We start from the raw sequence: 27,431 nt of genomic DNA, 5'->3' as shown, positions 1-27,431 counted from the left end.
CCTTAAAGTGAGAGTAGGGATCAGATAAGTGTTCCTGGGCAGTTCTGAGCCGGCAGCTGGGTTTGGGAAAGCAGGAGCTGGAATGGTGCCCTGATGGCCCTGTTGTCACCTCTCCCCCAGGCAAGTACTGGCATTCCCTCCAGCGTTTCGCCTCCACGGTGGGATATTCCCTGGTGGAGGCCCAGAAGTGTGAGAACGAGGAGGCGGAGACGGTGACGGCCATGGCATCGCTGTCGGTGGGTGTGAAGCCGGCGGAGAAGAGGTCAGTGGTTTCCCATCACATTTCCAGTCTGTGCAGCCAGGAGGAGCAGCTTCGCAGGTTATTCCTCTCCTTTCAGCCACTGCTGCTGTGTTCCCCACGTCCCCTGTCCTCCATGGGTTCCCAGAGGACCTTCCAGGCTGCAGGAGAGCAGCAGAGCCATGAGCTCTGTGCGTGCACCCTGTGGCTTTGGACCACACAAAGGAATTTATTTTGCTGGGGAAAATCTTAATGTTGCCCAAGTGAGATGATCCAAAAACCCTTCTTGGTGGCAAGCTGAATTCAGGTGATCCCAGCTGGCTGGGTGGGAAGGTGATGGGAACATAAGGAGTGAGACTTGGCACCACAAATTGGCCAGCTATGTCATGCCAAACCCTCTTTTCTCTCTCCCCTCCCTGTCCCACCCTGCCTGGCTGCGCAATCCCTCAGACCTGAGGACGAACCCATGGAAGAGGAGCCTCCCCTGTAGCAGCCACCTTCGAGCTGGAGTTCTCCTGTCTGTTCGTCTTCGTCTTGAAGCTCTGCCAAGAAGCTTTCTCTTGTTACTCCTGCGTCCTGTCGCGGTTATTTCCCGAACACGGAAGGACAGCCAGGTGTAAAGCAAAGCAAGCGACACAAAAAACAAATCTCTCCGCATCTTTGAGTCTCTTTTTGCTGAACAAAACCGCTGGTGAAGAGCAGCAAAGGACTGACACGTTGGGCACTCACGTTCCTCTGGTCCTCACCGCGAGCAGAAAGAGGAACGATGCCCGGGAAGTCTTTGGCAGAGTTGCCAAACAAAAAAAAACAAAAACGAAACGCGAGAATAATAAAGAAATCAAAGATTCAACAACACAAATCAAACAAACCTTAACGTAAAACTGGTGCTTACAAAGTTGATCACCCACAACTGAGCAATCTCCGCTTGAACCACTCAACCCATCGTGTACTTTCATTTCTTGGATATTTGGAAATGGCTCTTGCCTGCCTGTGAGTCACGACAGCTCTTGTCGGAACTGGAACGTTGGGAGATGATGGTGGATTTTTAACGGGGAGGGACAGGGAACGAGGACTCACCTGACACCTAAAGGAAAGGGAAGCAGAAGGGGGGGAACGGTAGCCCAGATGGAGTCGGCTTTATTGTCTCCAAAGCCATCTGAAGATGAGTTTGTGCCTTTTTTTTTAATTGATGGATTTGGTGCAGCTGGATTTTCTGAAGTTTGAGGAACAATGCCTTAAGTAAAAATTAATTAAAAAAAACAAAACACACATGAAAAAAAAAAACAAAAAAAAACCAAAAAAAAGAAAAAAAAAAAAAGAACACAGCAGTTCCTGAATATTTTTCCTCTGGTTGGGAAAGCCAAGGACTGCCATCAGGAAGGAAGACTTTTTGGCTTGTGCTGGCATGATGGTGGGAAGCAGGCATCAGCTGAACAGAGCGTCTCCAAAAACTGTCGACAAGTTTGGATTTGTTTTGTTTTCTTTCATTGCTGTTTCAGAGAAAAGGAAAAAAGAAAAAAAAAATTAAGGTAGTTGCCAAAAAAGTGGCAAATACTGTTGGGTCTTTGAAATTCAACCATTTTTAACAACCAATTTTCAAATGTTTTCTCTCTCTTCTACATTATCTAGTAATTGAACTTACCAATTTGGTTGTTGAAGCATGTATTAGACACAAATGCAGGTTTTAAGACTGGAATGCTTTTTATTAAAAGCAACTAGCATGAGATATTGCTTAAATTGTTAGGTATAAATATATATATGTGTATAATGTATATTCCAAATGTATTCCAAGCTTAGAAACCGGATTCCTATGAATTATTGAGAAAAATATTTATGATGCATTTATAGAAAAAAGAAAAAAATATATGTAATAAATGCATACTCTAACAGTAGCCATTGGAAGCTCCCTAGGGACAGATTTGGGAATTGGAACGTCAAAGGTGCTTTTGGAGAAGGATCCAGGTTGAAACTCGAGGACTTGTCAGGTGACAGATTGGGAAGTTTTTCAGAAAGCCAACACTTTAGCCACTGGGCAACTACCCTAAACATTTGTATTTTAATTTAAGGTTTTTAGTTGTGATCCTTTTCTAACAAACACAAGAAAAAAAAAGAGTTTTTTATAGCAAAGACACTGAATTTGCTGTTAATTTTTATATGGATATTTCCCGAAACCCTCCGGAAGCCTTGTTTGTGTGACTCTGACATTTCTTTTCCATTTGGCAGGTTTCCTTTCTGAACGGCAATAGCATCTAAACCTTTCTTCCTCCCTCTTTTCTTGCTTATAATACATGGATTTTCCTTTCTTTTTTTTTCCTTCTTTTAAATTTTTTTTTTCTTTTTTTAATTTTCTGTATTGTTTTCTCTCCTTATCCTCAACTCTTTTGTACAGTGTGCAGCTTTCTGCAGGTGTAAGGAACTGTGGGCAGACCAACAGAGTTTGTTTTTTTCTGGGAAAGGGCGCATTTTACCGAGGAGGAGGAGGAGGAGGATGAGGGACCGCGATGGGCTCCTTTGTTGTACCGATTCCGCCAACTGTATATTTCCTCAGCTCTCTTGTAGTAGCTCTGTAAAGAAAATAAGGAATTTTCTTGCCTGGTAGTGTTCAGTGGGCAATGCCTTTGTCCTGCCCGTGGCTCCTGGCGCTGCCTGCCCTCGGGAAGGCTCCTTGGATACTCCGGGACCGCCGGCCTTTTCTCTCCGCCGGACATGCCCGCAAACTCCCCACCTCCTCTCTCCCTCTTTTTCTCCTCTCTTCTTCTTCTTCCTGATGCTGGGAGGGGTTTTGGAGGCTTTTTTTTTTTGTTTGCCCCCCACCCCGAGGAGGGAATCCTCCCGGGAGTGCCGGGTGGGAGAGGCCATGAGCCCTGCCACGGAGAGCAGAGCGTCCTGGCGGAGACGGCGCTCCCCGCGTGCCTTCCTCCAGCAGTGTAGGACAGCACATCCCTCTTCCCAGCACATCTTCTCCTTAACCACCCTTCCTTCTTTTATCCTTTCTTCCCATGGTGACTGCTGGGGTTGCTTCCAGTAACTTCTCTTCTTTCCAGTTCTCGAAGCAGCCGCTTTCGTTCCGTTCAGGACTCGCTGGCGGGAGGAATCGGGAGCGTGACCCCACGCTGGAGGCTTTTGTTTCCTTCCTCGATTTCTAGTGCAGTTTCAGAACCAGACACTACAGTATTTGAGTTGTGCAGACCAAGTACATCCTAAAACCCCAAAAAGCCCCAGCGGCAAGGCCTGTCCTCGGCATATCCTAAAACTCCCCCCGTGTGAGAGCACCGCGTTCCTGGGGATGTTGTGGTTTGGGGTTTTCTGACCACGCTGCTGCTGTGATCTCAAATCCATCCCACTGCCAGATCTGGTGACTGACGTGGGGTTTGCTCCCTGTGCTGTGGGCAGTGCCTGTGTTCACACCTCCCTTTGTCTCGTCAGCTCTTCCCCGGAAGGTTTTTGACATTTCTGCTCCCGGTCGTGGCAAAGCTTTTTCCTTCCTTTTTGCTCTCCCGGGAGCCGCCGGCTGACTGTGCTGAGCCGGTTCCTTTGGAAAATCCGGAGGAGCTTGTTGGGATGCCACCTTCCTTCCTTCCTTCCTCCCTCCCTCCCTTCCTTCCTTTCCATCCTTTCCCTCAGCTTTTTGCCGGGACGGGAAGATTTTTCCCGAGAGGACAGAGCTCGTCTCCTCCAAACTCCCGGCGATGTGGATTTGTTTGCAGCATCCCCCTTTTCCCTGGGAACGCTCTTCCCTGGGCTGTGACCTCCCCTGGGGATGCTCTTCCCCAGGGATGCTTTCCGGGGCCAGTGCAGGCACGGAGAGAAGGGAGGGAGCCCTCGTTTTGAGGCTCTCCAGGGGGATTTTTCACCTTTTTGAGCCATTAAGCTTCTTCATTTCAGATGACTTTGCCACGGGGCGGCCGTGCCAGCGGGGTGGGAGCCTGGGATGCTCCCACATCCCGGCACGTGCTGCCCAGGGCATCCTTTGTACCTGCTTGGGAAGAAAAGGAACATCTTTCAATCCTCTTTACAGTGAAGTGAGGCCCAGTTTGCAGTACACAAGTAACCATTGGGGGTTTTTTGGTTGGTTTCTTTTTTTTTGGTTGGTTGGTTTTTTTGTTGGGTTTTTTGGTTTTTTTTTTACTTTCGATACAAAACATTCCTTTTTTTTATTAGTCACGGTCATGTACTCATTCCATTCTTCCTTTTGTAAACTTTTTTGGGCCCATGTTCTTTTACGGGCATTGATATATATAAATATATATATAAATATATATGAATATATTTTTTTAAGTTTCCTACACCTTGAGGTTGCATGGTCTGTAAGGTTGGCATGTCTTTATATTGTATACAGATTTTGCACGCCAAACTTGGCAGCTTTGAAAACGATAACGAGAAAAAGAAAACAAAAACAAAAAAAAAAGAGGTGGTTTGGGGTTTCTTTGGGTTGGTTTTTGTTTTGTTTTGGTTTTATATTGGTTTTTTGTTTTGGTTTTTTTTTTTTTTTTTTGCTCTCGTGGCATTTGTGGAGACTAAAGGTTGGGATGTTGTTGTCACACACACTCACTCACCCACACAGCTACACACCAAGGAAGGAGAGTGGGAATTCCTTTTTTTTTTTCTTTTGGAGTCTTACTGAACTTAATAAGAAGAAATTGTGCTTTTTATTGTTAAAAAGAGTAAATAAATAAAAAAAAAAAACAAACAAAAAGGACTACTTAAACATTTCTCATTTTAAGAAGAAAAGAAAAAAAACTAAGACGTTTATCTAGCACTTGTGACTTACCAATAATAGAGTTTATTGTATTTATGTGGAAACAGTGTTTTTAGGGAAACTACGCCGAACACACCAAGTAAACTGCCTGTGTCATTATTATTATTATTGTTATTATTATTATTATTTTCCTTTGGGTTGGTGTTTTTGCTTTGATTTCTCGGCTGGGTGGGGAGGTTGGATGCAACCCTTGTGTCAACACACACAGAGTCGTTCATTCCGAGGAGCCGGACGGACGGACGGACGGACGGATGGATGAGGAGGACTTTAAAGAGTTAACTCTTCAGCACAGCTGCGTTAACTTTTTTAAGAAATTACTTTTACATGATGTATTTTTGCTCGGTTTCACTTTAAGCAGTCGTGTACTGTGCAACACTGTGGTTTAAAAACGAGACTTTACAGCAAAAGGCAAAACGTGTTTCTTCATTGTCATGAAGTTGGGCTCGTTCTCAGCTCATCTTCACTTTGTCTTTGATATTGATGATGAAAAAGAAAAAAAAAAGTATCCTATTGAAAGAAAATAAATTAACACTTTTTCTGTGCTCCATAGTGGAGGCGCTATTTTCCAATTTATGAGGATGACAAACTTATATATATAATATATATATAAAAGTGGGGGCGGGGAGGGGGGGTAAGGGGTTGAAACATTATTCACCCGAGAGCTTATTACAGATATGTAGTATCAAAAAGTTGTAACTATATTATATTCTACTTTATACCTATACATGCTCAGTATGACGTCACCATTGGTAGCAGCTACCGGTTTACGCTGTAATTTAGACACAATTTCACTCTTCCTGTAGGGACCCTCCTTTCAGTGATGGTAGCATTCTTTGTGCTCGACTTTCCGACGGTCCTTTCTTTTCAATTGGTGGAGTTGGAATATTTTTTCTCATTCTCGTTTTTTTTTTTCTTTTCTTTCTTTGTTTTTATTTTATTTTTATTTTATTTTTCTCTTTTCTCTTATTTTGTTTGGGGTTCTTTTTTTGTTTGTTTGTTTCTTTTTTTTTCTTTTTTTTTTTTAACTGGCCAATGGTGTCTTTCTCTGACAGTACCGACTTCAATTTCAACTTTATTAGGAGTCCAGTATTTTGTACCACATTATGACAACTTGTTATTCTTGTGGTGTAAATAAAAGAAAAAAGTTAATTATAGTACCACCCGGGTTTCTGCTGCTGATCTTCTTTCCTTCCTTTGCTGGGATGGGATGGTTTCATCTGCTGGGTTCTTGGTGTGTCATGGAAGGGGGTCTTGGTGCCAGAGAGGGTTTTTGGGCAAAATATACCCATGTCTACGTTGAGGTGTTCATGGAATAGCTCCTGGAGCTTCCCAGTTTCCTTGTGGCTCACAGGTGCACGTTGACAAGTGCTGCAAAAAACCCATTTGAGTTTCCAGTGGAGCAGCTCCAGCTTTATGCCTTTCACAACCTTTTTCATATGTGTTTTCCCTCTGGTTGGCTTCCTGCTTGTCTCTGGAGCCCCCTGAACCATCCAAAATCCATCTGCTCTGTGTGTGTCACCTGGAATTGTCCCGTGTGCTCACAGGGGATGAGGCCACACTTCAGTTCTGGGCTCCTTGCAGTGACTCCCTGGAGCAGCAGCAGGTTGGTGCTCACCAAAGGCTCCTGCTGGGAGGGGTGGGGAGAGCTCACAGGGACAACTTGGGATGCTCCCAATTCCCTCAGCAGTGAAACATCCCCCGCTGCTTCTGCCTGATTCATGGAATCGTGGAGGGGTTTGGGTTGGAAGGATCTGGGAGGTCCCCTCTCATCCCACCCCCTGCCATGGGCAGGGACACCTTCCACTATCCCAGGCTGCTCCAAGCCCCAGCTGTCCAACCTGGCCTTGGGCACTGCCAGGGATCCAGGGGCAGCCACAGCTGCCAGATTTGGGCACCCCGTGCCAGGGCCTGCCCACCCTCACAGGGAACAATTCCTAATTCCCAATCTCCCATCCAGCCCTGCCCTCTGGCAGTGGGAGCCATTCCCTGTGTCCTGTCCCTCCATGCCTTGTCCCCAGTCCCTCTCCAGCTCTCCTGGAGCCCCTTTAGGCTCTGGAAGGGGCTCTGAGCTCTCCCTGGATCCTGTATTTGTGTGCAGAGTGTGGGTGTGTGACCATGATCTGGGGAGGGCACCTGCAGCTCCCAGGAGCTCATTTCTGATTTCTGGGAGTGAAATCCCACTGCTGGCTGACCCAGCTGAGGCACAGCCCTTGCTTAGAGGGGCGGGGGCTGTTGCAGACACCATCCCAGCCCCTGTGCCAGGCACCATCTCACCTGCAATGCCCTGAGCAGCTCACCTGGGTGACCATCTCACCTGCAATGCCCTGAGCTCACCGTGGCACAGGGACAGGAACCTGAGGGGAGGGCTGAGCTCAGTGCTGTGGCACCACCCTCTGCTTTAGCCATGGGGGAGTTTTTACAGCCCGAGATCTGCAGATCCCAAAGGAAATGTGCTCCATTCGAAGGAATTGTGCTGCAGTGGATGTGATCCAGCAGATTTTGAGGTGCTTCCCTCGTGGCTCCTCCTCTGGTGTGTGCCCGTGGTTGGGTGTGAGGGATGGGTGCTGGCACACCCTACCCAGAGCCCCCACTGAATTTAATTTTATTAATTTCACTTGTTTTGTTAATATTTTTAAAGGAGGAAGAGGCTGTTTCTGCCTCTGGGCTTCGTGCTTTAGGTGCCTGCCCGTGGCAGTGGGAGCACTGCAGGGGGAGGAAAAGGCTCCAATATTAAATGTACAGCCTGAGAACCCCGGGGGCAGGAGCTCATTCTGTGCCAGCAAAACGTCCTGGATTTATGATGGGATTTGGATCATCATCATTTCTGGAGCAGGAACTTTCTCCTAGGGCTGGGTTGATCTCTTAGGGAATTCTCTGAAGCTCACTCAGGGTCCTGAGAGTTCATTTGTTGTCCCTGCCTGGGTGTGACGTGTGGGTATGACCTGCAGAGCTGCCCTGGGATAGAGAAAATGATGGGAAAAATAACATGGGCCAAGGCTGGAGAAGGATCATGGCCAGAGGAACCTGGAGGGGCTGGACCTCTGGAGGTGCCTGGAAAACCAGGGCTCCAGAGAATACATTTTAAAAATGGTGGTAAAAACCACAGCTCCCCAGGCTGTGGGAGGGCACAATCTGCCTTTTTTCCAGCAGCACGAGCTGGCAAAGCCAGCTCCTGCTGAGGATGGGGAATATACTCCCATCTGTCACAGACATCTTTTATGGAAAAGCCTTTCCTTAGGATTTTTCCTCCTGAGAAGCTGAAAGGCCTCAGGAACAAAATGTAAACATTGATTATGTGCTGCTGTGGAATGCAACAGGTGGATCTGTGATTGGCCCATGTTGGTTGTTTCTAATTAATGGCCAATCACAGTGCAGCTGGCTTGGACTCTCTGTCCAAGCCACAAACCTTTTTAATCATTCTTTGCTATTCTATTCTTAGCCAGCCTTCTGATGAAATCCTTTCTTCTATTCTTTTAGTATAGTTTTAATGTAATACATATCATAAAATAATAAACCAGCCTTCTGAACATGGAGTCAGATCCTTGTCCCTTCCCTCAACCTGAGACCCCTGTGAGCACCATCACACCCATCCCACAGCTCTGCTCATGGAAGGCTTCAGCAGGAACAGAGCAAATCCCAACCTCAGTGAGGGAAAGGACTCCTGGCTGGGGGACACAGAGAGGGGCCAGGTGTCTTCTGGATGCCCACGAGGGAAAAGCAAACCTCTGCCCACGTTTACAGCAAATTAAATGGTTCAGTAGCAGAAGGAAACGTTTGGGGTTGAAACAAAACCACCCCAAAATCTCACTGCTGCACAGCAGAAGTGGGGAAAACATTTCCTGTGTGGATTGGATCACACAGCCAGAGCATCAGTGTGCACTAGCCACAGACAGGTGCCCTTTATCTGATTTAGTACAGGCCCTTTTGAGTCTTTTCCATCTATTTCTTTATTCATTTGTTCCCCTGCCCCACGGTGGGAAGGTTTAGAATCACAGAATCACAGAAAGGGACTTGAAAGGACCATCTTGTTCCAGTCCCCTGCCATGGCCAGGGACTCCAAATTCACTGCAATTAAAGGAAAAAAAAAGGGCGTTTACTGTATCTAGAAGGATGAGGGTGCAGATAGAATTGTGCAATTATCCAATGGTCAACAGCCTCAGAGTGCCTGCAGGAACAAGAAACCTGTTTCCCATTAAACCAGGAAGGGAATGGGGAGCAATTCCTGGGCTTTAAAGGTGATTAAAGAGTCCTTGAGCAAGTTTTCAGAATTTCACTCTTCAATTACACATGTGAGTTTGAAAGGGGGGGAAAAATAATAAAACCTAAAAATCCCTCCTTCCCCACCAGCAGAGAGCAATTCCTGCAATCCCCCCCAATCCCCGTGGATAATGCAGCCAGCACAGGCTTAGCAGCTGCCTTTGAGCCGGTTGGGTTCAGCCACTGGGGAGCGCTGGGAATCCCTGGAGCTGGTTTATCCTGGAGCCGGTTTATCTGGAGCTGGTTTATCCTGGAGCTGGTTTATCCTGGAGCCGGTTTATCCTGGAGCCGGTTTATCTGGAGCTGGTTTATCCTGGAGCTGGTTTATCCTGGAGCCGGTTTATCTGGAGCTGGTTTATCCTGGAGCCGGTTTATCCTGGAGCCGGTTTATCCTGGACCCGGTTTATCTGGAGCTGGTTTACCCTGGAGCTGGTTTATCCTGGAGCCGGTTTATCCTGGAGCCGGTTTATCTGGAGCCGGTTTATCCTGGAGCCGGTTTATCCTGGAGCCGGTTTATCTGGAGCTGGTTTATCCTGGAGCCGGTTTATCTGGAGCTGGTTAATCCTGGAGCGGGTTTATCCTGGAGCCGGTTTATCCTGGAGCCGGTTTGTCTTGGACCCAGTTTATCTGGAGCTGGTTTACCCTGGAGCCGGTTTATCTGGAGCCGGTTTATCCTGGAGCCGGTTTATCCAGGTGGAGTCGATTTATCCAGGAAGAGCCAATTTATCCTGGAGCTGATTTATCCCAGAGCCAGTTTATCCTGGAGCCAGTTTATCCAGGAGGAGCAGATTTATCCTGGAGCCAGTTTATCCAAGAGCCGGTTTATCTCAGAGCCGGTTTATCTCAGAGCCAGTTTATCCCAGAGCCAGTTTATCCTGGAGCCAGTTTATCTGGAGCCAGTTTATCCTGGAGCTGATTTATCTGGAGCCAGTTTATCCTGGAACCAATTTATCCAGGAGGAGCCGATTTATCCCGTAGTCGGTTTATCTGGAGCTGATTTATCTGGAGCCAGTTTATTCTGTAGCCGGTTTATTTATCCAGGAGGAGCCGGTTTATCCCGGAGCCGGTTTATTTATCCAGGAGGAGCCGGTTTATCCTGGAGCTGGTTTATTTATCCAGGAGGAGCTCTCAGTGCTGCTGAGGGTCCCCAGCCCTGGCAGGGCAGCCTCGGAGCTGCTCCCAAACCCTCCCGTGCTGGGCTCCAGCAGGAGGAAAACCGGGACCAAAAGGGATGAAATCCTTTGGGTACTGGGAAAGGGGCCGAGAGCTCCTGGAGTGGAGATGGGGAAAACATCTGGGAGTATCCCGAGCCCATCCTGAGCCCATCCCGAGCCCATCCCGAACCCATCCCGAGCCCATCCCGAGCCCATCCTGAGTCCATCCCAAACCCATTCCGAGCCCATCCCGAGCCCATTCCTGAGCCCATCCTGAGTCCATCCCAAGCCCATCCCAGCCCTGCCAAGGTTGGGGATTATTGCATTTGTGGGGACCCCCGTGGCAGGCAGGAATGATGACTCTGACTCCATGTTCTCTCTCAGAAGGCTAATTTATTACTTTATGATACTATATTATATCAATGAATACTATACTATGCTAAAGAATACAGAAAGGACACTTACTGAATGCTAAAAAGATAATAATGGAAACTCCTGACTCTGTCCAGAGTCTCAACCCTGATTGACCAAAGAACCAAAACAACTCCCAGCAGAATCCAATGGAACAATCACCTGTGGGTAAACAATCTCCAAACACATTCCACATGAGCACAGCACAGGAGAAGCAAATGAGAGAAGAATTGTTTTCCTTTTCTCTGAGGCTCCTCAGCTTCCCAGGAGGAAAATCCTGGGCAAAGAGATTTTATCAGAGAATGCGAATAGGACAGGGGAGCCAAGGGATCAGGGGCTGCACCCCCCCCTCCCAGCTGTTTTTAGGGCAAGTCCACAGCCAGGTGCCCAAACCCACTCTAGGGGATGCAGCTGGGGAGGAGGAAGAAGAAGAAAGAAGAAGAAGAAGAAGAAGAGAAGGAGAAGGAGAAGAGAAGAAGAAGAAGAAGAAAAAGAAGAAGGAGAGGAAGGAGAAGAAGAAGGAAAAGAAAAAGGAGAAGAAAAAGAAGAAGGAGAAGAAGAAGAAGGAAAAGAAGAAGGAGAAGAAAAAGAAGAAGGAGAAGAAGAAAGAAGGAGAAGAAGGACAAGGAGAAGAAAAAGAAGGAGGAGAATGAGAAGAAAAAGAAGAAGGAGAGGAGAGAAGAAGAAGGAGAAGGAGAAGAAGAAGAGAAGGAGAAGAAAAGAAGAAGGAGAAGAAGAAGAGAGAAGAAGGAGGAGAAGGAGAAGAAAAAGAAGAAGGAGAAGAAAAAGAAGGAGAAGAAGGAGAAGGAGAAGAAAAAGAAGAAGGAGGAGGAGGAGAAGGAGAAGGAGAAGCAGCAGCAGCTGTGGAACAGCTGCACACCCAAAGCACAGAGCAGCTTCCCGCAGCTCCGGCTGGAAGCTGGGCAGGGCTGCCCGGCTCCCCTGGGCCGCTGGATGATGGCCCTGACTCGCTGGGATGCTCCCCCTCCTTTCAGGGCACAGGGAATGCTCAGCCTGGGGCTGCTGGAGCAGCTCCGTGCTGGGATAACAAAGTGCTGAAAGTGGGACTGGGACTGAGTTATCCCGCAGGGGCTGCAGGATAATTCCTCTGTCATCCAAAGCCTTCTCATATCTGACCTCTCTCCCCCTTATCTGCCACGGGAAATTTGATTTGCGCTGTTATTCCAAAACAATTCCTCTCTGTTCCCTTTGTGAGCAGAGAGAGGCAGGGCTGAGGGCCTGAAGGTCCAGGGCTGCTCCCAGCCGTGCTTGGAGAGGCTTGGAGGGAGATGATGGGAAGAGGAATCCAGGCAGGGAAGTGTCTGCAGATCCCACCAGGGCTGGAATCTGCTCTGGGAGGCAGCTGGATCAGGCCCCCCCTTCCCAAGGATCCTGGCTCAGCTGCCCGTGCTGCAGGTGCCACATCCACAGGGCTTCTAAATCCCTCCAGGAATGGGGACTCCACACTGCCCTGGGCAGCTGTGCCAGGGCCTGGCCTCCCTTTCAGGGAAGAAATTTTCCCTAATACCCAACTTTAGCCTTCCCTGAGGGCCTGAATTCCATTCTGGAATTCTCTGGTCCCCCTGAGCAGAACTGATCCATGTGGACAACCTGGAGGAGGATTAAAGGTACTTCTGGAGACTTCCAGGCAAGTTTTTTGCTCTTCCCCCTTGTCCTACTGTAGGACAGATTTCTTCTCCTCCCTTGTCCTGCCTGAAAGTGTTTTTGCCTGTGTCATCCTCAGCTTTGGGACTTTGGGGAGTTGAGGATTCACAGCAGAGCAACTTCCAAGATCAGGAAATGAGAACTCACAGCAAAAACACCCTGAAAGATGCATTGGCTGCCTGCTCAGGAGCAGCTCTCAGAGCAAGACCTCTCTAAAGAAACTTAAAAATAATCTCCCAGTTTTGCTTTGGGTTGGGTGCTGGGTTTTTCCCCCCCTTGGGCACAATTAAATCCCTGAGCTCAAAGGAACCCTGGTGGCTGGAAAAGTCCAGTGGGATGGGAAGGGACAGCCTGGCTGCCACCAAACCCATCTGAGCTGCATCCCCCTTGTCCTGCTGGGTGCTTGGGCAGAGCCAGTTTTGAGGCTCAAGGGCTTTCCCAACTTCAGCTGGATTTTCTTCTTTTCCAGACAACTTGGATTTCGCTTGGAACCTGTCTGGCAGCCTTTGGCTTCCTGCCTGCTTGGAGCCAGGGCCTGTGGAGATTAATGACATGGAAAATAAGGAATGCTGGCCGTAAAACTCTGAAATTGTGGGAAAAAGGCAGCTCAGAGAGGCAGCCTCTGGTGAGAAGGTGTGTGGCTGCCTCGGGGGTGGGGTTTGGGAAGGCCAAGGCTCTGGCAGGATTATTTTCCCCATCCCTGGAAGTGTCCCAGGCCAGGTTGAGGCTTGGAGCAGCCTGGGATAGTGGAAGGTGTCCCTGCTCCTGGCAGGGTTGGAATGAGATGAGTTTTAAGGTCCTTTCCAACCCAAACCATTCGGGGATTCTGAAATCTGAAAGAAAAGTTATCTCACAGAGGGGCTGGAGTGCCTTGGGCTCAACAAAACCCTCCCTTTCCCCTCCTGATGGAAAGGTGAAAATCCTCTGGGTCAGGGGTGCCTCGTCCAGCAGGCAGGGATGGCTCATTCCCAGCAGGGGAGAGGAAACCCAAAATTTATTGCTTATTAATTATACCCCAAATTTCTTATTTATTAATTATACCCAAAATTTCTTATTTATTAATTATACCCAAAATTTCTTATTTATTAATTATACCCAAATTTTCCATGAGCCTCCCTGCACCCTGGGGCACCCCCTTCACCGCAGGGTGTGCATGGGCTTCACCTCCTCCTGGATCCTGGCTGCATTCCATGCACAATGGGAATTCTCAGCTATGCAATGGGGAAAGGAGCCAGGAAACCCCAAACCAATGGGGATGGGCCGTTCCTCAGCAATCTGTGCCTGGAATTGGCATCCCAAAGCCTCCAGGCAGCAGAGGCAACGCCAGCACCCCCTGAACCCCTGCCAGAGCTCTGCTAAACAAGGGCACAGAGCCCTGTAAGAGCAGCAGCGCCAGGAGCTTTTATTAATTACAAAATTCACCCAGAAACATTTCAATCCTCACAAAATTCACCTGGCAACGCATTTGAGGCTTTGTTGTCCTCAGAGAAGGGGCCTGGTGGCCTCTGGCTGGAGCAGGGCAGCTTGGCCACGGCCAGGGAAGGAGGATTTGGGGATTTGGGGTGGGTGCAGCAAGGCTGGAGGAGCTCAGCAGGGATTTGGGATGCTGGGGCATGTCCCTCTCTGATCATGACCCTGTGAAGGTGTGGGAGGAGGGATGGGGCTGTTTGAAGTCCCCAGCCACCCAGCTTCCCTTTCCATACCAGAGCTGAACTTGATTAAATCAGCACTTCCTGGCTGGAAGTGGGCTGAGGACGGGCTCAGTGCTGCTGTGGCACCCCCAGAGAGCAGCACCAGGCAGCATCTCACCCCTGGAGGGGATGGATGTGGGGCTTTGGCCCCTGGAATGTTTTCTTTAGCCCAAACTCAACCAACAGAACAAACCCCTGGTGGGTGGGAAAGATGAGGGTGAATGAGTCTTTGGATGGGAAAAGGTGGAAATCACCTGGAAAGAAGAAATATATATTTTTATATATACATTTTTTTTTATATATATATGCATAAATATATATAAAATCTGACCCAGCCCTGAACTTTTCTGGCAGGGAAGTGAAATGCATGAGGAAATACAGCCCAGGCTGCAACTCCTCATTATATCAGTGGGAGCCACCTTAGTGGGGCCAGTAAATCTGCCAGATGGCAACAGGGGGGATTGGGTGGGAAGGGAAGGTGGGACCCTCAGGAGGGTGCTGGGGCTGCCCTCCCCCAGCCCTGAGCACCCCCTGCATCCTCATTAAGGAATGTTAATCACCACGGCTCCCAAAAAGCTCCCAGGGGTTTGTTTATAATAAAATCTTTATGGTGCTCAGAGGTTTGGAGGTTTTTTGGTTTTTTTCCCCTTTCCCTGTTGCATGGGAAGGGTTGGGAGGGGTGGACACAAGCAAAATATTGACCTGTTCCCTAGTGGACAAAAAAATATACTCCTGGGAGAAGCCCCCAGGTTTCCCATTTCCACAAAAATATCAAATGAATGGGATAACTCTGCCTCCCCAGCACATTTCTGCAAAGGGAACTGTTAAATTTGGTTTAAATCTTAATATTGTAGATCTTTAGTAATGGCCTCACTGTGGGCTGGGAAGTCAGGGCAGTAAAATGTCAAATGTAAAATGTGAAATGTAAAATGTAAAATGTAGGTTTCCCCAATGGCAAAAGCAGAAAAATCCCTGGTGTCCCTGGCACTAAATTCCCTGCACATAATGTACATCTCCACCATCCCCAGCATTTCCTGGTGACTTGCGCTTGGGCTGGCTTGGACACACTGAGGCACACCCTGAATTATTTGGAGAGCAGAAATAAAAAGCACCTCAAAGGCTTCCAGACTGAAGGGGGGGGGGGGAAATAAAAATTCAGCCTTTTCTCCATGGAAAATGGAGATGGAAATTTCCTCTGATCAGCACAAGCCTTTTATTGAGGGTTCATCTGAACCCTTTTATTGATTTATTTCTGTGATGCCGACAGGACAAGGAGGCCAAGCTCTGCCTGAGGGAGCACAGTGGGCCAAACCTGGCTTGGTGAATCCCATGGTCAGAGGAGCTCTTGGCTGACCCAGTGGCTTTATGTCCCCTCTGAGGAGGGACCATGGAGACCCTGAGGGAGCCAGGATGGACCCCAGTGAGCTCTGTGGTGCCCACAACAATTTCCACACCCCACTCCGTGCTGAAGGTTGCTCCAGCATCCTGCTGGTGCCCTGGGGTGATGGGGAAAACCTCCTCACGTGGGTGGATGCTGTGAATTTTGGGGTGTGGCACCCAGAGCTAGGGAACCTCCCCAACCCAGGAGGACACAACCAACTCCTCAACTCGTTACCTTCCACTCCCCTCTAGTGGTTATGGAGCCCGTGGGAGGCTGAGAGGAGCTGGGTGTGCAGGGAAGTGGCTCTTTATTCACCCCTGATGCCATCTGAAGGGCACAGAGGGGTTCCTGCTCGGGGCCAGAGAGATGTGAGCCTGTGTGACACACCCCAGGCTGAGCCAGGGTGCTGGAGATGGGGGTCACACCCTGCGCCTTCCTTTCTTTAAAAAAAAAAATAGAAATAAATTTAAAAAATAGAAAGAAATAAATAAAATGAAAATAACCTAATTCTCTTCTCTCCGTAAAGAGAGAAACTAGAAAAATGTAGTTACAATTGGCTCCAGGGCATGAGCCCTGCTGTCCCCAGCTCTGTCCCCAGCCCGTGACATCCTCAGGGCTGGTTTGGTTCCTGGGCTGAGCCAACTCCAGCGTGGGGCCACGAGCCTGGAGAAGGAAGATGTTCTTAATCTGCTGCTCTGGCCTCAGTTCCTGCTGCTGTCAGCTGCCCAGAGAGCTGAAAACGAGAGGATGGGAGCGGAGCTGAGATGGGACAATAAACATCAGGCAAGGAAGGACCCCCCTCAGTCTCTCCACTGTCATCCCAAGAGGTTCTCCTGGAGCTGATCCTGGCTGAGCAAACACCTCCGTGCTTGTGCCTCCCCCTGGCTGAGCAAACACCTCCGTGCTTGTGCCTCCCCCTGGCTGAGCACCCCCTGAGTCTCAGGGCTCACCTGAGCCTCCTCATTGGGGCTCTGGCTCTGTTTTCCCCTCCGTGATCCAGCAAACCTTGATCTGAGGCACCCCAGAGCTGGGGGGCTCCATCGCAGACCCTTCAGCTGGTTCAGGTGCTGGTGGAGGGACACGGAGTGATCCTGCCCCACTCTTGCACCAGCTGGCAGCAGCTTTTTGGGCGCATTCCCGCTGGGCATCTCTGCTGGGATGGCAGATCCCTGCCTCCAGCGGTGGCACAAGGAGCCCTGGAGAGGCACCCACAGCTGTCACCCCCATCCTCCCCATCCTCCTTGGGGACATCTCCTCTGCCAGCCCTCCTGGGGACCACCCCATCCAAGGCCACCTCGCTGCCACCACGCTGTCCCCAGCCTTTGTCCCAGCACGGGTCTGAGGGTCCAGGGACCTTCATGTTCGCTTGAGAACTGAGATTCCTCTTTTTTTTTTCTTTCCCATTTTCCCCCTTTGGAAGTTGGGAAGTTTCCAGCATGAGTCACTGCCCGCCTCCCCTCCGTAATTAGCGCGCTGGGAGTTGCAGGATGACTTTGGGGTGGGCTCCTAGAATTAATCAAAGCATCTTCCACATTTCAGTGCAGTAAAACCATCATCCGGCCAAATCCCTCCTGACTGGCACAGCCCTGTCCCAGCCCCTTCTCCCTCTGCCCTTTCCTCCTCTTTATTTTTTATTCTTGGTCTCTTTTATCCTTCCCTCTCTTGGCTGCATTTCCCACAAATGCCTCGTAACCTCTTTTCCCCTTCAGTTCGGCGGAGCCCTTCTCGGGGAGGTTTGTTTGTTTTGTGCTTGCAGCCCTTTTCCTGGTGTCCATCAATGTGTCGCTGCGGTCGGGAAGTTTGGGCTTTGTTTTGTTTGGTTCACAGGCTTTTGACATGTTAAATAACAGGGATGGTTTCACCGTTTGACAGCAGGGAGAAAAAAAAAAAAAATACCCCGGCGACCCCACCCCGCTGCTGCTTTCAACTCCCCATTTAAAACCTCTGTGGTTTTAGTTGCTTTCAGGATTAAACGAACGTTATAAGGAGCAAAAAGAAAAGAAAAAAAAGAAAAAAAAAAGTGATTTTGAGCATTTTCCCCCCCCTCTGTTGGTCACCTTGTTCTGTAAGAGCAGTGTGGGTGGTGGAAGACCTCTGGTTGCTTTGTTGATGGGAGCTCCATGAATCCCAAATGGTTTGGGATGGAAGGGACCTTACAGCTCAGGGACACCTTCCACTGGTCCAGGTTGCTCCAAGCCTCATCCAACCTGGCCTTGAGCACTTCCAGGGATGGGGCAGGAGAGAGGGAATGAGACAGATCTGACAGGGGAGGTTCACCAAATAAATTTGTTTGACCCTTGCCTTGCCGAGCTAAAAGCTTTGGGTTTAATTCCCATGAAATCCAGCATTGCCTTTCCTCTGGAATCTGCATTTGAGGGCAGTGCTGCTGAGATAAAAGGCACACTGCAGGAAAGGCTGGATTTTGGGATTTAGCAGTGCAGGTAGGAATGCTGGAAGCTTGGAGGGGGCTGGTTGTCATCTGGTGTATTTCCTTGTGATGATGAAATGTGTCTTTCCTGGAAGCAGAGCACAGATCCCGTGTCTTTTGATAGCTGTGGTATCTTGAATTCCTCCTGGATGACTGGCAAGTTCTTAAAGACAAACTTGAGAGTTGGAATTTTGTGTTCCCTCTTCATTTATCCAGCTCTGTTTTCAGTTCTCAGGGTGTACTTAGATACACAAGCCTTGACTTTCCTAGCAGCAAAGCTCCAAAAACTTTAAATAAAGATTTGGGCTGAAAAATGAAATGATGGAAAAATGATGAAATGATGGTTCTGGCAAACCAAAACTGAAAAAAAGAAATAAAGGAGAGAAAGAAGAGACATTATTTTTAAAGAGGTATTTCAGTCAGCTTGAAGTTAAATATTTCACTTGAACAGTGGTTTATATCGTAAAATTTCTTTTTAAATCAGAATTTTCACTTAGAGGCACTTCAAATATGCCTTCTTAGTTTTTCTTCCCGATTTTGCTGTTGTTAAACACTCCATGAAATTTCTGCAGTTGCTGTGATTTTAAAATCCTGCTTTCAAGAAAGCATCACCCACCTCTTCTTGCCCCAGGCTTTTCACATCTTCCCGAATCCCCACGAAGCATTCACCAAATAAAGAGCTGCTCCCTGCAATCCAGGAGCTGCACATCTGCAAACCAAATTTCACCTGCAGGTGAACAAAGCCAAGGAGAGAATCAGAGAGTTGAGGAGTTAATGAAGATGATTTTTGGCACCAATTTGGGCAAACCTCTCCGTCCAGCAGCCTGTAACATGTGCTCAGACACAAGTGTACACCTAAATCCTCTCTGGCACGTGCTGGAAGCACTCTGCTGAGCTGAGGCCTTGAGTTTTAGCCTCCTAAAAAGTCTTGGCAAGCCATGAAATGTGCTTAAAGGCCAGAAATGAAAACACGTCCTCGCTGGCAAAAACCTCTCGGTTCTGAGGGATGTTCTTTTTATAGGTCAAAGACAGATGGGAAAAATTCCTACATTTCCCAAATAACAATGAGAAGGAACCATTTAATCTGAAACAGCACTGTGGGGCTGGGTCCTTCATGGATTTTGGATGCAGGTGCTGCTAAACCTGGCTGGGATGGGGCAGCAGATTGCTGGGAATGCCCTGATGTGCTGGAGATGCTCTGATGGATCCCTGGAGATCCAGGGGGATCCCACCTGCACCTGCAGGTGCTGCAGCCCAGTGAGAGCCAGCACAGAGCCACTGAGGGCTGGTGGCTGAGCCCTGGCCACCTGGTAGTGGGAATTTGGGGGAAAATTCCCTGGCCCTTGGCAGCGGGAATTTGGGGGGAGAGCCAAGAACATGACAGGGCTGGAGAGTGCAGGGGTGGGAGGGAGGCTGGGCAGGGCCTGGACAGGGCCCTCAGGGAATCCCTGCCCTCCCTGTGGGACCAGGCTCATCCCCACATCCATGTGTCCCAAGGAGTGGGAGCAGGCTGCTCTCCATCACAGCCCATGGGGATTGGGAAGGAGCTCAGTGGAGTTCAGGGCTCCACTCTGCAGGATAATGGGAACATCCCAGCCAGCAGGGCTTGGTTTGGGATTTTGACCACCCAAAGGAAACCCCAGGCTCCTGATCCGTTCTCCCCCCTGCTTGTCATTTGGCTCCGCTTCAGCTCCAGGCTGTAAAAAGCAGTGGAAAAATGACAAGAAGGAGCCTGGATGCACATCCACTGTGTCAGCTGACCCCAGAGTGGCAGGGCCCTGTGGACCCTTTATTTTTATCCTGGGCTGGGATTGCTCCTCAGTTTTGCAAGAGCTGGAGGCTGGGGACTCTGTGACTTCCAGGGCAGGATGCGAGCCCAGAGTGCAGAGCACACCCTCTGCCAGGGGCCAAAATCCACTGCCTGATTCTCCTGCAGGCCCAGGAGTGTGTGTGTGCTGCTTCACCAGACAGTCCTGGAGATCCTGGAGGGGATGACACAGGCAGGGCTTGTGCTCCAGCCCTGTTTCCAGCAGGAAAGCAGAGTAAGGTACAGTGGTTTCAGCTTCTGGGCCTTTGGCAGGGATCTAAATCTCAATCACTGCTGCTTTCCTTAGGGAAAATTCCCTCTGGGATCTGCTGTGGCACCAGGAGATGCTGTAGGGTGCAAGTGGGGCAGGTGGTGCATCCTTCTGCTGATTTATTTATCTATTCAACTGCTGGAGGAAGCAGCACCTAAACCCACTGGTATCTCTGGGAGGGAACCTGGTTTAGATCCAGACTTGGACAATGCCAGGTTTGTCCTTTTCCCAGCGTTCTGCCTTCTCCTCCTCCTCCTCCTCCTCCTCTTGGTTGCAGCTGTATCCACACGATGGCACCAGCCCCCAGGCACTGTCCTTCAGGCTGGGCTGGGAGGGGGAGCTGGGGATGACCCAGTGAGGGGGGAAAAGTTTCCTTGACAGCAATTCAGGAGGGCTGGGAAAGCAGAGACAAAGCAGCAGCGTGTTCCCTGGCCAAGGTGATGCAGGAACATCACAGAACGGCTGGGGGTGGCTTGGAAGGGACCTCGAATCCCATCTCATTCCACCCCTGCCATGGGCAGGGACACCTTCCACCATCCCAGGGTGCTCCAAGCCCTGTCCAAGCTGAACCTGAACATGAACCTCACAGCTCAGAAAACACCCCCTGGCTGGATTTGAGCAGCCAAATCTCTTAACAAACAGTTCTGAGGTTATCTAAATCACCAAATTCTTTCCCCACACCAGCTGAGCTCTGAAACCTCTCTGGAAGGAGGAGGGCAGAGCCCTGAGAACCACTGCTGGAAAAGTTCTGTAAGAGATTTCAGGACCAGAACAAACAATGTCAGGGCTGAACTTTTTGGTGGTCTCAGAGAAATCCACAGAAACAAAAGGGTCCAGGATAAGGAGAAGCACAGGTGATGCTTTGCACTCTGTCCTGGGCAGTTTGGGTTGCTCTATTCTGGGGCATGAAGGAGTGCAGGCAGTCTGGAAGCCGGCTGCATCTCCTGCTCTTTTCCCCTTGTTTTTTCTCCAAAGCAAAGAAAGCACATGTCTTTCAGACAGTGGGGTTTGGTTTTGCACTTTCCAGCCCCTGGCACCTCAAACAGGGCCCTGATCCTGTGGGAACACAGGTGGCAGAGCCATTAAAACTAGGAAATGGGACCAAGAGACAACTGTGGGGTTTTACCTCTCTGCCACCTTTATTTCTCTAGCACTGGTAAGTTGAGGCATGGGGCATGATCCTAGCCAAAATTCCCCAAAATCTTGGGACTTGGGACAAGAAGGAGCTGGTTTTGGGGAATGAAATACCCCTCTTGTTAAAGAGATTGTAGAGTAGGGGAGGAATCATCTTGGTGGCACTAAATGAAAATTTATCAGGAGGAGGAGGAGGAGGAGTTTTGTTTAGAAGTGAAATCATCAGCTCCCAGCCTGACCTTTGGCTCTGCCCAGCCCCAGCACTGATGAAGGGGAAAGGGTCTGGCTGTTCAAATATGTCACAGTGTGAGGCCACAGAGCTGTGCCAGAGCTGGCTGGACGTGCCCATCCCACCCCTGACAGGGCTGGGCTGTGTCCTGCAGCCACCCCTCACCTCTGAGCTGCTGCCTTCGTGCTCTGCTCATCCCAGACCCTTGTGGAGCGTGTGGAGTGAAAGCCCTGGACATTTTAAGCCCTGATGGACATTTTAAGGAATGTTGGGGAGTCTGGCCAGGGAAGCTGTGGTTGCACCATCCCTGGAAGTGTCCCAGGCCAGGTTGGATGGGGCTTGGAGCAACATGGGACAGTGGAAGGTGTCACTATGGAAGGTGGGTGGAACTCAATGAGCTTTGATGTCCCTTCCCACCTAAACTCTGCTGTGATTCTGTGACTTTCTGGCAGGAAAGAGCAGCTTCCAACAACACAAAATCCCTTCTCACCAGCATGGTGCTCCTGCAGTGTTTGCCACAAAGATGTTGATTTTTTATTTCATTCTATTTTAGAGCAGTGCTAACAAACACGGGCTTAGCAAGGCACTGCTGAACTCCTGGTGCAGAGCAGCAGAGTTGAGCAGGGATGAAATGCTCACCTGACATGTGGATCCATGGGATCTCAGGGCCTCTAGGAGCCATCCATCTCCACCCTGAGCTCTGCAGGTGTGCTCTGGAAGGAGCAGGCCTTTGCCTTCCCTCTTGTCTGTACTTCATCCTAATCCTCTTCTTCCTCTGCACCTCTCTCTTCCTTCCCACTCCTGCTTCCTTTTCTTTTTGTTGTGATGTGACTCCAGGAGGGACAAACCTCGCCTCAGCCCTTTTGTGAGAAGGTTGGGGCTCAAGATTTGGTGGATATTAATTCCTCTGCTGGCATTTACCTGGTCCAAGTTGCCCAGGCAGCTCTGTCTCCTCAGACCAGGATGTTCTGTGGTGGCAACTGGCAAATGAAGCACGAGCCCCTCAGGCCATGGCAGGAGGAGCCCATGGACCACCAGCTGCTCCAGTGTCCCCAGAGGTGCTGGTGGCACGCAGGATGCTTGGGTGTCACTGCTGGTGATGAGGCTGCCTGCAGGGACAGTGACCCAGGCAGGAACTCACGGGAACATGCTCATGCTCCAGACAGCTCCTCTGACTTCCTGCACCACAGGGCAAATAAAGAGAAAGAAGAAATAAAACCCAGCTGACAGAATCCCACATGAGGGGCTTGGGATGCCACCAGGAGCCAGGAGACCACCAAAGGGTGGCCAAGGTTGGCCTGGGTGTGGCTGACCCTGTCCCCATGTCCAGCCCCATGGGAGGACTCTGCCAGCTTTGGCACTGCTGCGGCGTCCCAGGAATGCCTCTGTGGCTGCCCCTTGGATCCCTGGAAGTGTCCAAGGTCAGGCTGGATGTGGCTTGGAGCAGCCTGGGACAGTGGAAGGTGTCCCTACCCATGGCATTGGTGGCACCGGATGACCTCTAAGGTCCCTTCCAACCCAAACCATTCCACGATTTCTTCTGTGGCCAGGGAGGTCCCTGCCCAGCATTTTGGGTCCCTCACCCTGCCAGGGCTGCCCTGCCTGATGCTGGGATGGACATGTCCCACCATGAGCTGCTGTGCCATGCCAGCTGGTCCCTGGCCCAGCTCCCGCTGAGCTCCCACCCAATCACTAATTTGGGAAAGCAAGCCACAGTCTGGCAGGGCCCCTCTCTAGCGAGGGCTTCTGCCGTGAGGGATGTTAGGAAATTCCATTATGGCTCTCCCGGCCATGTGGGAAGCAGGAATGGGGTTGGTTTTTTTTCCAGCTAAGTGCCCGGACAGCTCCAAAGACGTGATGAACTGCAAACGACCCGCGGAGCCCATTGTCTGCAGGAGCTGGTGACAAAGCCACAGCGAGCAGGCAGGGATGTCACACCCGGCTGGAAAACAATGATGCTGGAAGTGGTGGCGTGAGGCCGGCAATGGGGACAGTCCCCTTCGGGAATGGGGACAATTCCCTTTGGGAATGGGGTCAGTTCCCTTCCAGAGCAGGAAGAAGGCACCGGTGACAATGAGGGGAACCCAGAGTGAGCTTTTGCATGGAGCAATTCCACAGGCCTCAACTGGAAGCACATGCTGGAGCCGTATCCATCACCCAGGCCAGAGCAGGGATGAGGGAGGAGAAGCCTTTTGTAAGTGTTGGCCGGGGGAAATATGACTTATCTTGGAGAAATGAATCGTGTTTCAGCCAATGCTTCCTGCAGAAATATTTTTCTCACAGCCTTTGTTCGGGGTTTTTGGCAGATCTGGAGTTTGCTGGCGTTAGCAAAAGCCATCCCTGCCGCCCACTGCTCCTGGGGCTGCAGTAGGAAATAAGGAATAAAGGCAGAGAGGACGTGGAAGGAGAAATCCATCAGCACTGCTGCTCTGTGCTGCAGCAGGATGTGGAGCTTAGAGGGGAATGTCAAAGGAGATCCCCAGATAAAGCCCAGCGGAGGGAGCCCAGGGCTGGGCTGCTCTTGTGCAGGTACCTGAGCTGGGCATTCTGACACTTGGAATTCTGACACTTGGGCAAATCCCTGTCAGGTGCTGGGGCTTGCTGGAAATCAGCCCTCAGCTCCTCCTTTCTCTCCTGGAAACCAGCATTTTGGGAGGGGGAAAGGGCAGTGTCTCCTGTTACCATGTGTGGTTAACCCCAGAAAATGAAAAGAAAATGAGAGAAAAATCCATGTTTTGACGTGCAAATCAATCCTGAGCTCCTCGTCTCCTTCTCCAAAGGCTTTGAGAGGGATCCTGTCTGCCTTCCCACCATTCCCAAACATTGCTCTGGGTCACAGCTCGGGAGGGGAGGGAGGAAAAATGTCCATCTTGCTTCTGGAGAACTTCAAGGATTTTTCTTCCCAGTGGTAGGGAAGTTTTCCTGGGAAGGCAATTTCATTCCTGGGCCTGGTAGGCTCCCTGATCATTTTAAAACAGACCCCTGAGGGGGAATAAGGCCTTTAAAAGCTCCATTTGCTCCCAGTCATTTTACACAGTAACCCAAGCTGAAGTGAAGGGTCTTTATTTAAATATGAATTAAGCCCCAACCTTCCCCTTTACTGCGTTATTTTCCTTTGAGGTTTACTTTGATATTATTTCAAAGTCTTGGAGCTAACAAAATGCTGGCCCATATTTAAAATGACAGGAGAGTTCTGGAAAAAGATTTAGGAGGCAACTAAAGTCTTTCAGTGCAGGGCTCCGAAACAGGACAGGAAATCATAAAAGGGCTGAGTGCACTTTACCAAGCTCCAGACAAATCCTGAGACTACAAAGGCGAGGGGAATGGCACCGAGACCACAAAGAGCATCAAGGTGCAGCTGAAAAACCTGGAATGATTCCCTTAAAACACGGGCAGGATGCTGGCAACAATGGAATCATGGAACCATGGACTGGAAGGGTTGGCAGGGTGCTTGAAGATCACCCCATCCCACCCCCTGCCATGGGCAGGGAACATCTTCCACCATCCCAGGCTCCTCCAAGCCCCAAAGTCCAACCTGGCCTGGGACACTTGCAGGGATTCCAGCCACAGTTCCTCTGCCAGGGCCTCAGTCTGTGGTGTTTGCTTCCTTTTGTGGTTTAGGTGAGCAGCTTTTGCCCAGCTTTGGGACTGCACGTGGGAGGAAGGTTTAAAGATGAGACATAAACGTGTGATTTTCTATGTAAAGCAAAGAGGACATGTCTGAGTCACAAAGAAGGGGCTGTGTCCTGCTGGGACTGACCTCTCCTTTTGCTTCCCGTCCTTCCCAGCCATCCATCTGCTGCTGGAGCAGCTTTTGTCTGCTTGAAGCATCACAGAATCCTGAAGGCTGGACAAGCCCTCTAAGAGCAGAGTCCTTCCATTCCCCCAGCACTGCCAAGGCCACCAATAATTCCTGTCCCCAAGCACCACATCCAAGTGGGTTTTAAATCCCCCCAGGGCCGGGGAGTTACTTTCACATCGCTCCTGATCTCAGTTTTTATCTTTCTGCCCCAGCCTGATTCAGGTCCCTTTGTCAGTGCACTTCCCAAGAGCAGGAAGCAGAGGATTTATCCTTGTCCTGAGCAGCTGCACTTGGGTCCTCCCTGCTCTCCCAGGTTTGTGTGGGATGCAGCTCCCCCAGCCAAGATCTCCGTGCTGAGGTGACACTGACCTCTCTTTGCTGTCACCCTGCAGGGGAGGGGGGGGTGCATTTGCCATCCCAGAAACGGTGCCTGGGTGGTCCCAGCACTTCCAAGTTTCCAAGGATCCCTGGGAAAAATCCTCAGGGCTCCCCCCTTTCCCCATCCCTCCCTGCTGTCAGCACTCCTCAGTTTTGTGTGGAAACGGGGTGGCCTTGGGGAGAGCAGACATCCCAAGGGGTGGGACTTGGGGGTTGGATTTGTTTGGGGTTTTTTTAATAGTTATTATTTTTTCATGTGAACTTTGGCTGAAAATGCAAAAACCTTTCTTTCCCCCCTTTTAGAAATGGAGGGGTCAGAGGTGCTAAGCTGAGCTGGGATTGAGTAAAAAATTATTTAAAAAAAAAATCCCAGATCAGTGAGTTTTACATCCTCACCTCAGTGCTTGGCTTCTTTCCAGGGAATATTTTGCTTTGTGGTTTGCTGGAATAGTTTGTACTGGTTTGTGGGGGTTTTTTTGTAGCCTTTCATGTGCACAGAGACCAAGAAATCCAGGATCAATATTTAGCCAGGCTCCACGTGGGCGTGTGTGCTGCCACGCAGGAGAAATCCCATTGTTGGGACTCATCTGATCCTGCTGCTTTTAGGGATTTCTTGCTTTCATCCTTTTCTGCACAAGCCACCCTGCCCCTGCCCTTGGTGACATCCCTTAATCTCCCACAGGGTCTTGTGGCATCACAGGTGGGATTGGGAAGGACAATTTCAATCCCCTTGGGAATTAGGGGTGATAAATGCCATTGGAAAAGACTCCTGTGTATGGAAAAGGAAATTTAGATGCATCCATGTGCTGCCCACAAGGACACAGTTGCAGTTTGGGGTCTGGGTTTCCTGAGTGCCCAGCTCATGCCAGACAAACCCCAAGCACACAAAAAGCCTTCCCAGCAGCTGATGGAATTGTCTGCCTCCCTCTCCATGCAGTCAGGTGTGTTTGCTGTTAAAAATCTGTTACCCAGAGAGTTCACAGCTCCCAAACTTTTTGGAGGATTTCATGGCCTTGGTTTTCTTCAGGAACTTCATGCACCCATCTGAAAGCCAAAGCAGGGCTCTCTCCTGACCATTTGAACAGATACTCCATTTTCTGCCTAAAACCAAAAGTTGTACCCTAATTCCAGGCTCCAAATCTACCTCTCCAAGGCCATACACCCACAGGAGCCTCAGCTGAGCCTCAGAACTCATGGAAGAGGTCCCAAAGGTGCTTGTGAGCATTGGTGTTTGTTTAGAGTTGCAGGAAGGGGTCAAAGGCTTTGATTTCCTGTGACAGATCCTTAAATCCATGGCACTGGAGCCTGGGGGAAGCAGCCCTGACCCTCTGCAGCAGCGAGGACGGCACATGGCACAGATCCTTGGGAAAATCCAGCCGTGTCCTCCTGCTCCTGAGCACCTCATGGCACAGCAGGGCAGCACCACAGGCTCCCTGACAAACCCTCAGAAAAGCTGGATTTGGATTTTGGTACCTGTGCTTGAAAAAATGTCGCTTCTTGTGGTGAAATGACAACCTGGAGCAGGGTTAGAGATTCCCAAAATTGCAGTAACTGATGTGAAAGCACACATTCCTTGGGGCTGGGGGAAGTAATTTGTGCGCTGCATGCTCTGACAGCTGTTAAATTCACCTTCTTAAATGGTGCTTTTGGCTCTGCTGGTACCCAGAGCCCAGACTGAGATGTCATTTACTCCTCAGTAAGAGCTTCTAATGGATGTGATGGATTTTCCTCCACGCAACGGGGCTTGTTTTAAAATAAACACTTGACATTGGGGCTCGGGAAGCTATCAGGGAATGAATGCATCTGATGCACACACAGACAGGGCC

At 49.8% G+C, this 27,431-nt stretch overlaps 1 protein-coding gene and 1 pseudogene across 1 annotated transcript in view; both read left to right on the top strand.

Annotated features, from left to right (window-relative positions):
• The window catches only part of HDAC4 (histone deacetylase 4), a 182,783-nt gene extending 176,626 nt beyond the window's left edge, over positions 1-6,157 (top strand). Inside the window, exons 26-27 of the mRNA XM_036386565.2 lie at positions 121-262; positions 689-6,157. Of these exons, the coding sequence (XP_036242458.1) occupies positions 121-262; positions 689-728 (182 nt within the window). The 3' untranslated portion in view covers positions 729-6,157. The remainder of the gene's footprint in view (positions 1-120; positions 263-688) is intronic.
• The window catches only part of LOC118689110 (uncharacterized), a 29,383-nt pseudogene continuing 6,874 nt past the window's right edge, over positions 4,923-27,431 (top strand).

The sequence above is a fragment of the Molothrus ater genome, chromosome 7, assembly GCF_012460135.2.
Source record: "Molothrus ater isolate BHLD 08-10-18 breed brown headed cowbird chromosome 7, BPBGC_Mater_1.1, whole genome shotgun sequence".
Classification (NCBI taxonomy): Eukaryota; Metazoa; Chordata; class Aves; order Passeriformes; family Icteridae; genus Molothrus; species Molothrus ater.
This window is presented reverse-complemented; position numbering and strand designations above follow the sequence as displayed.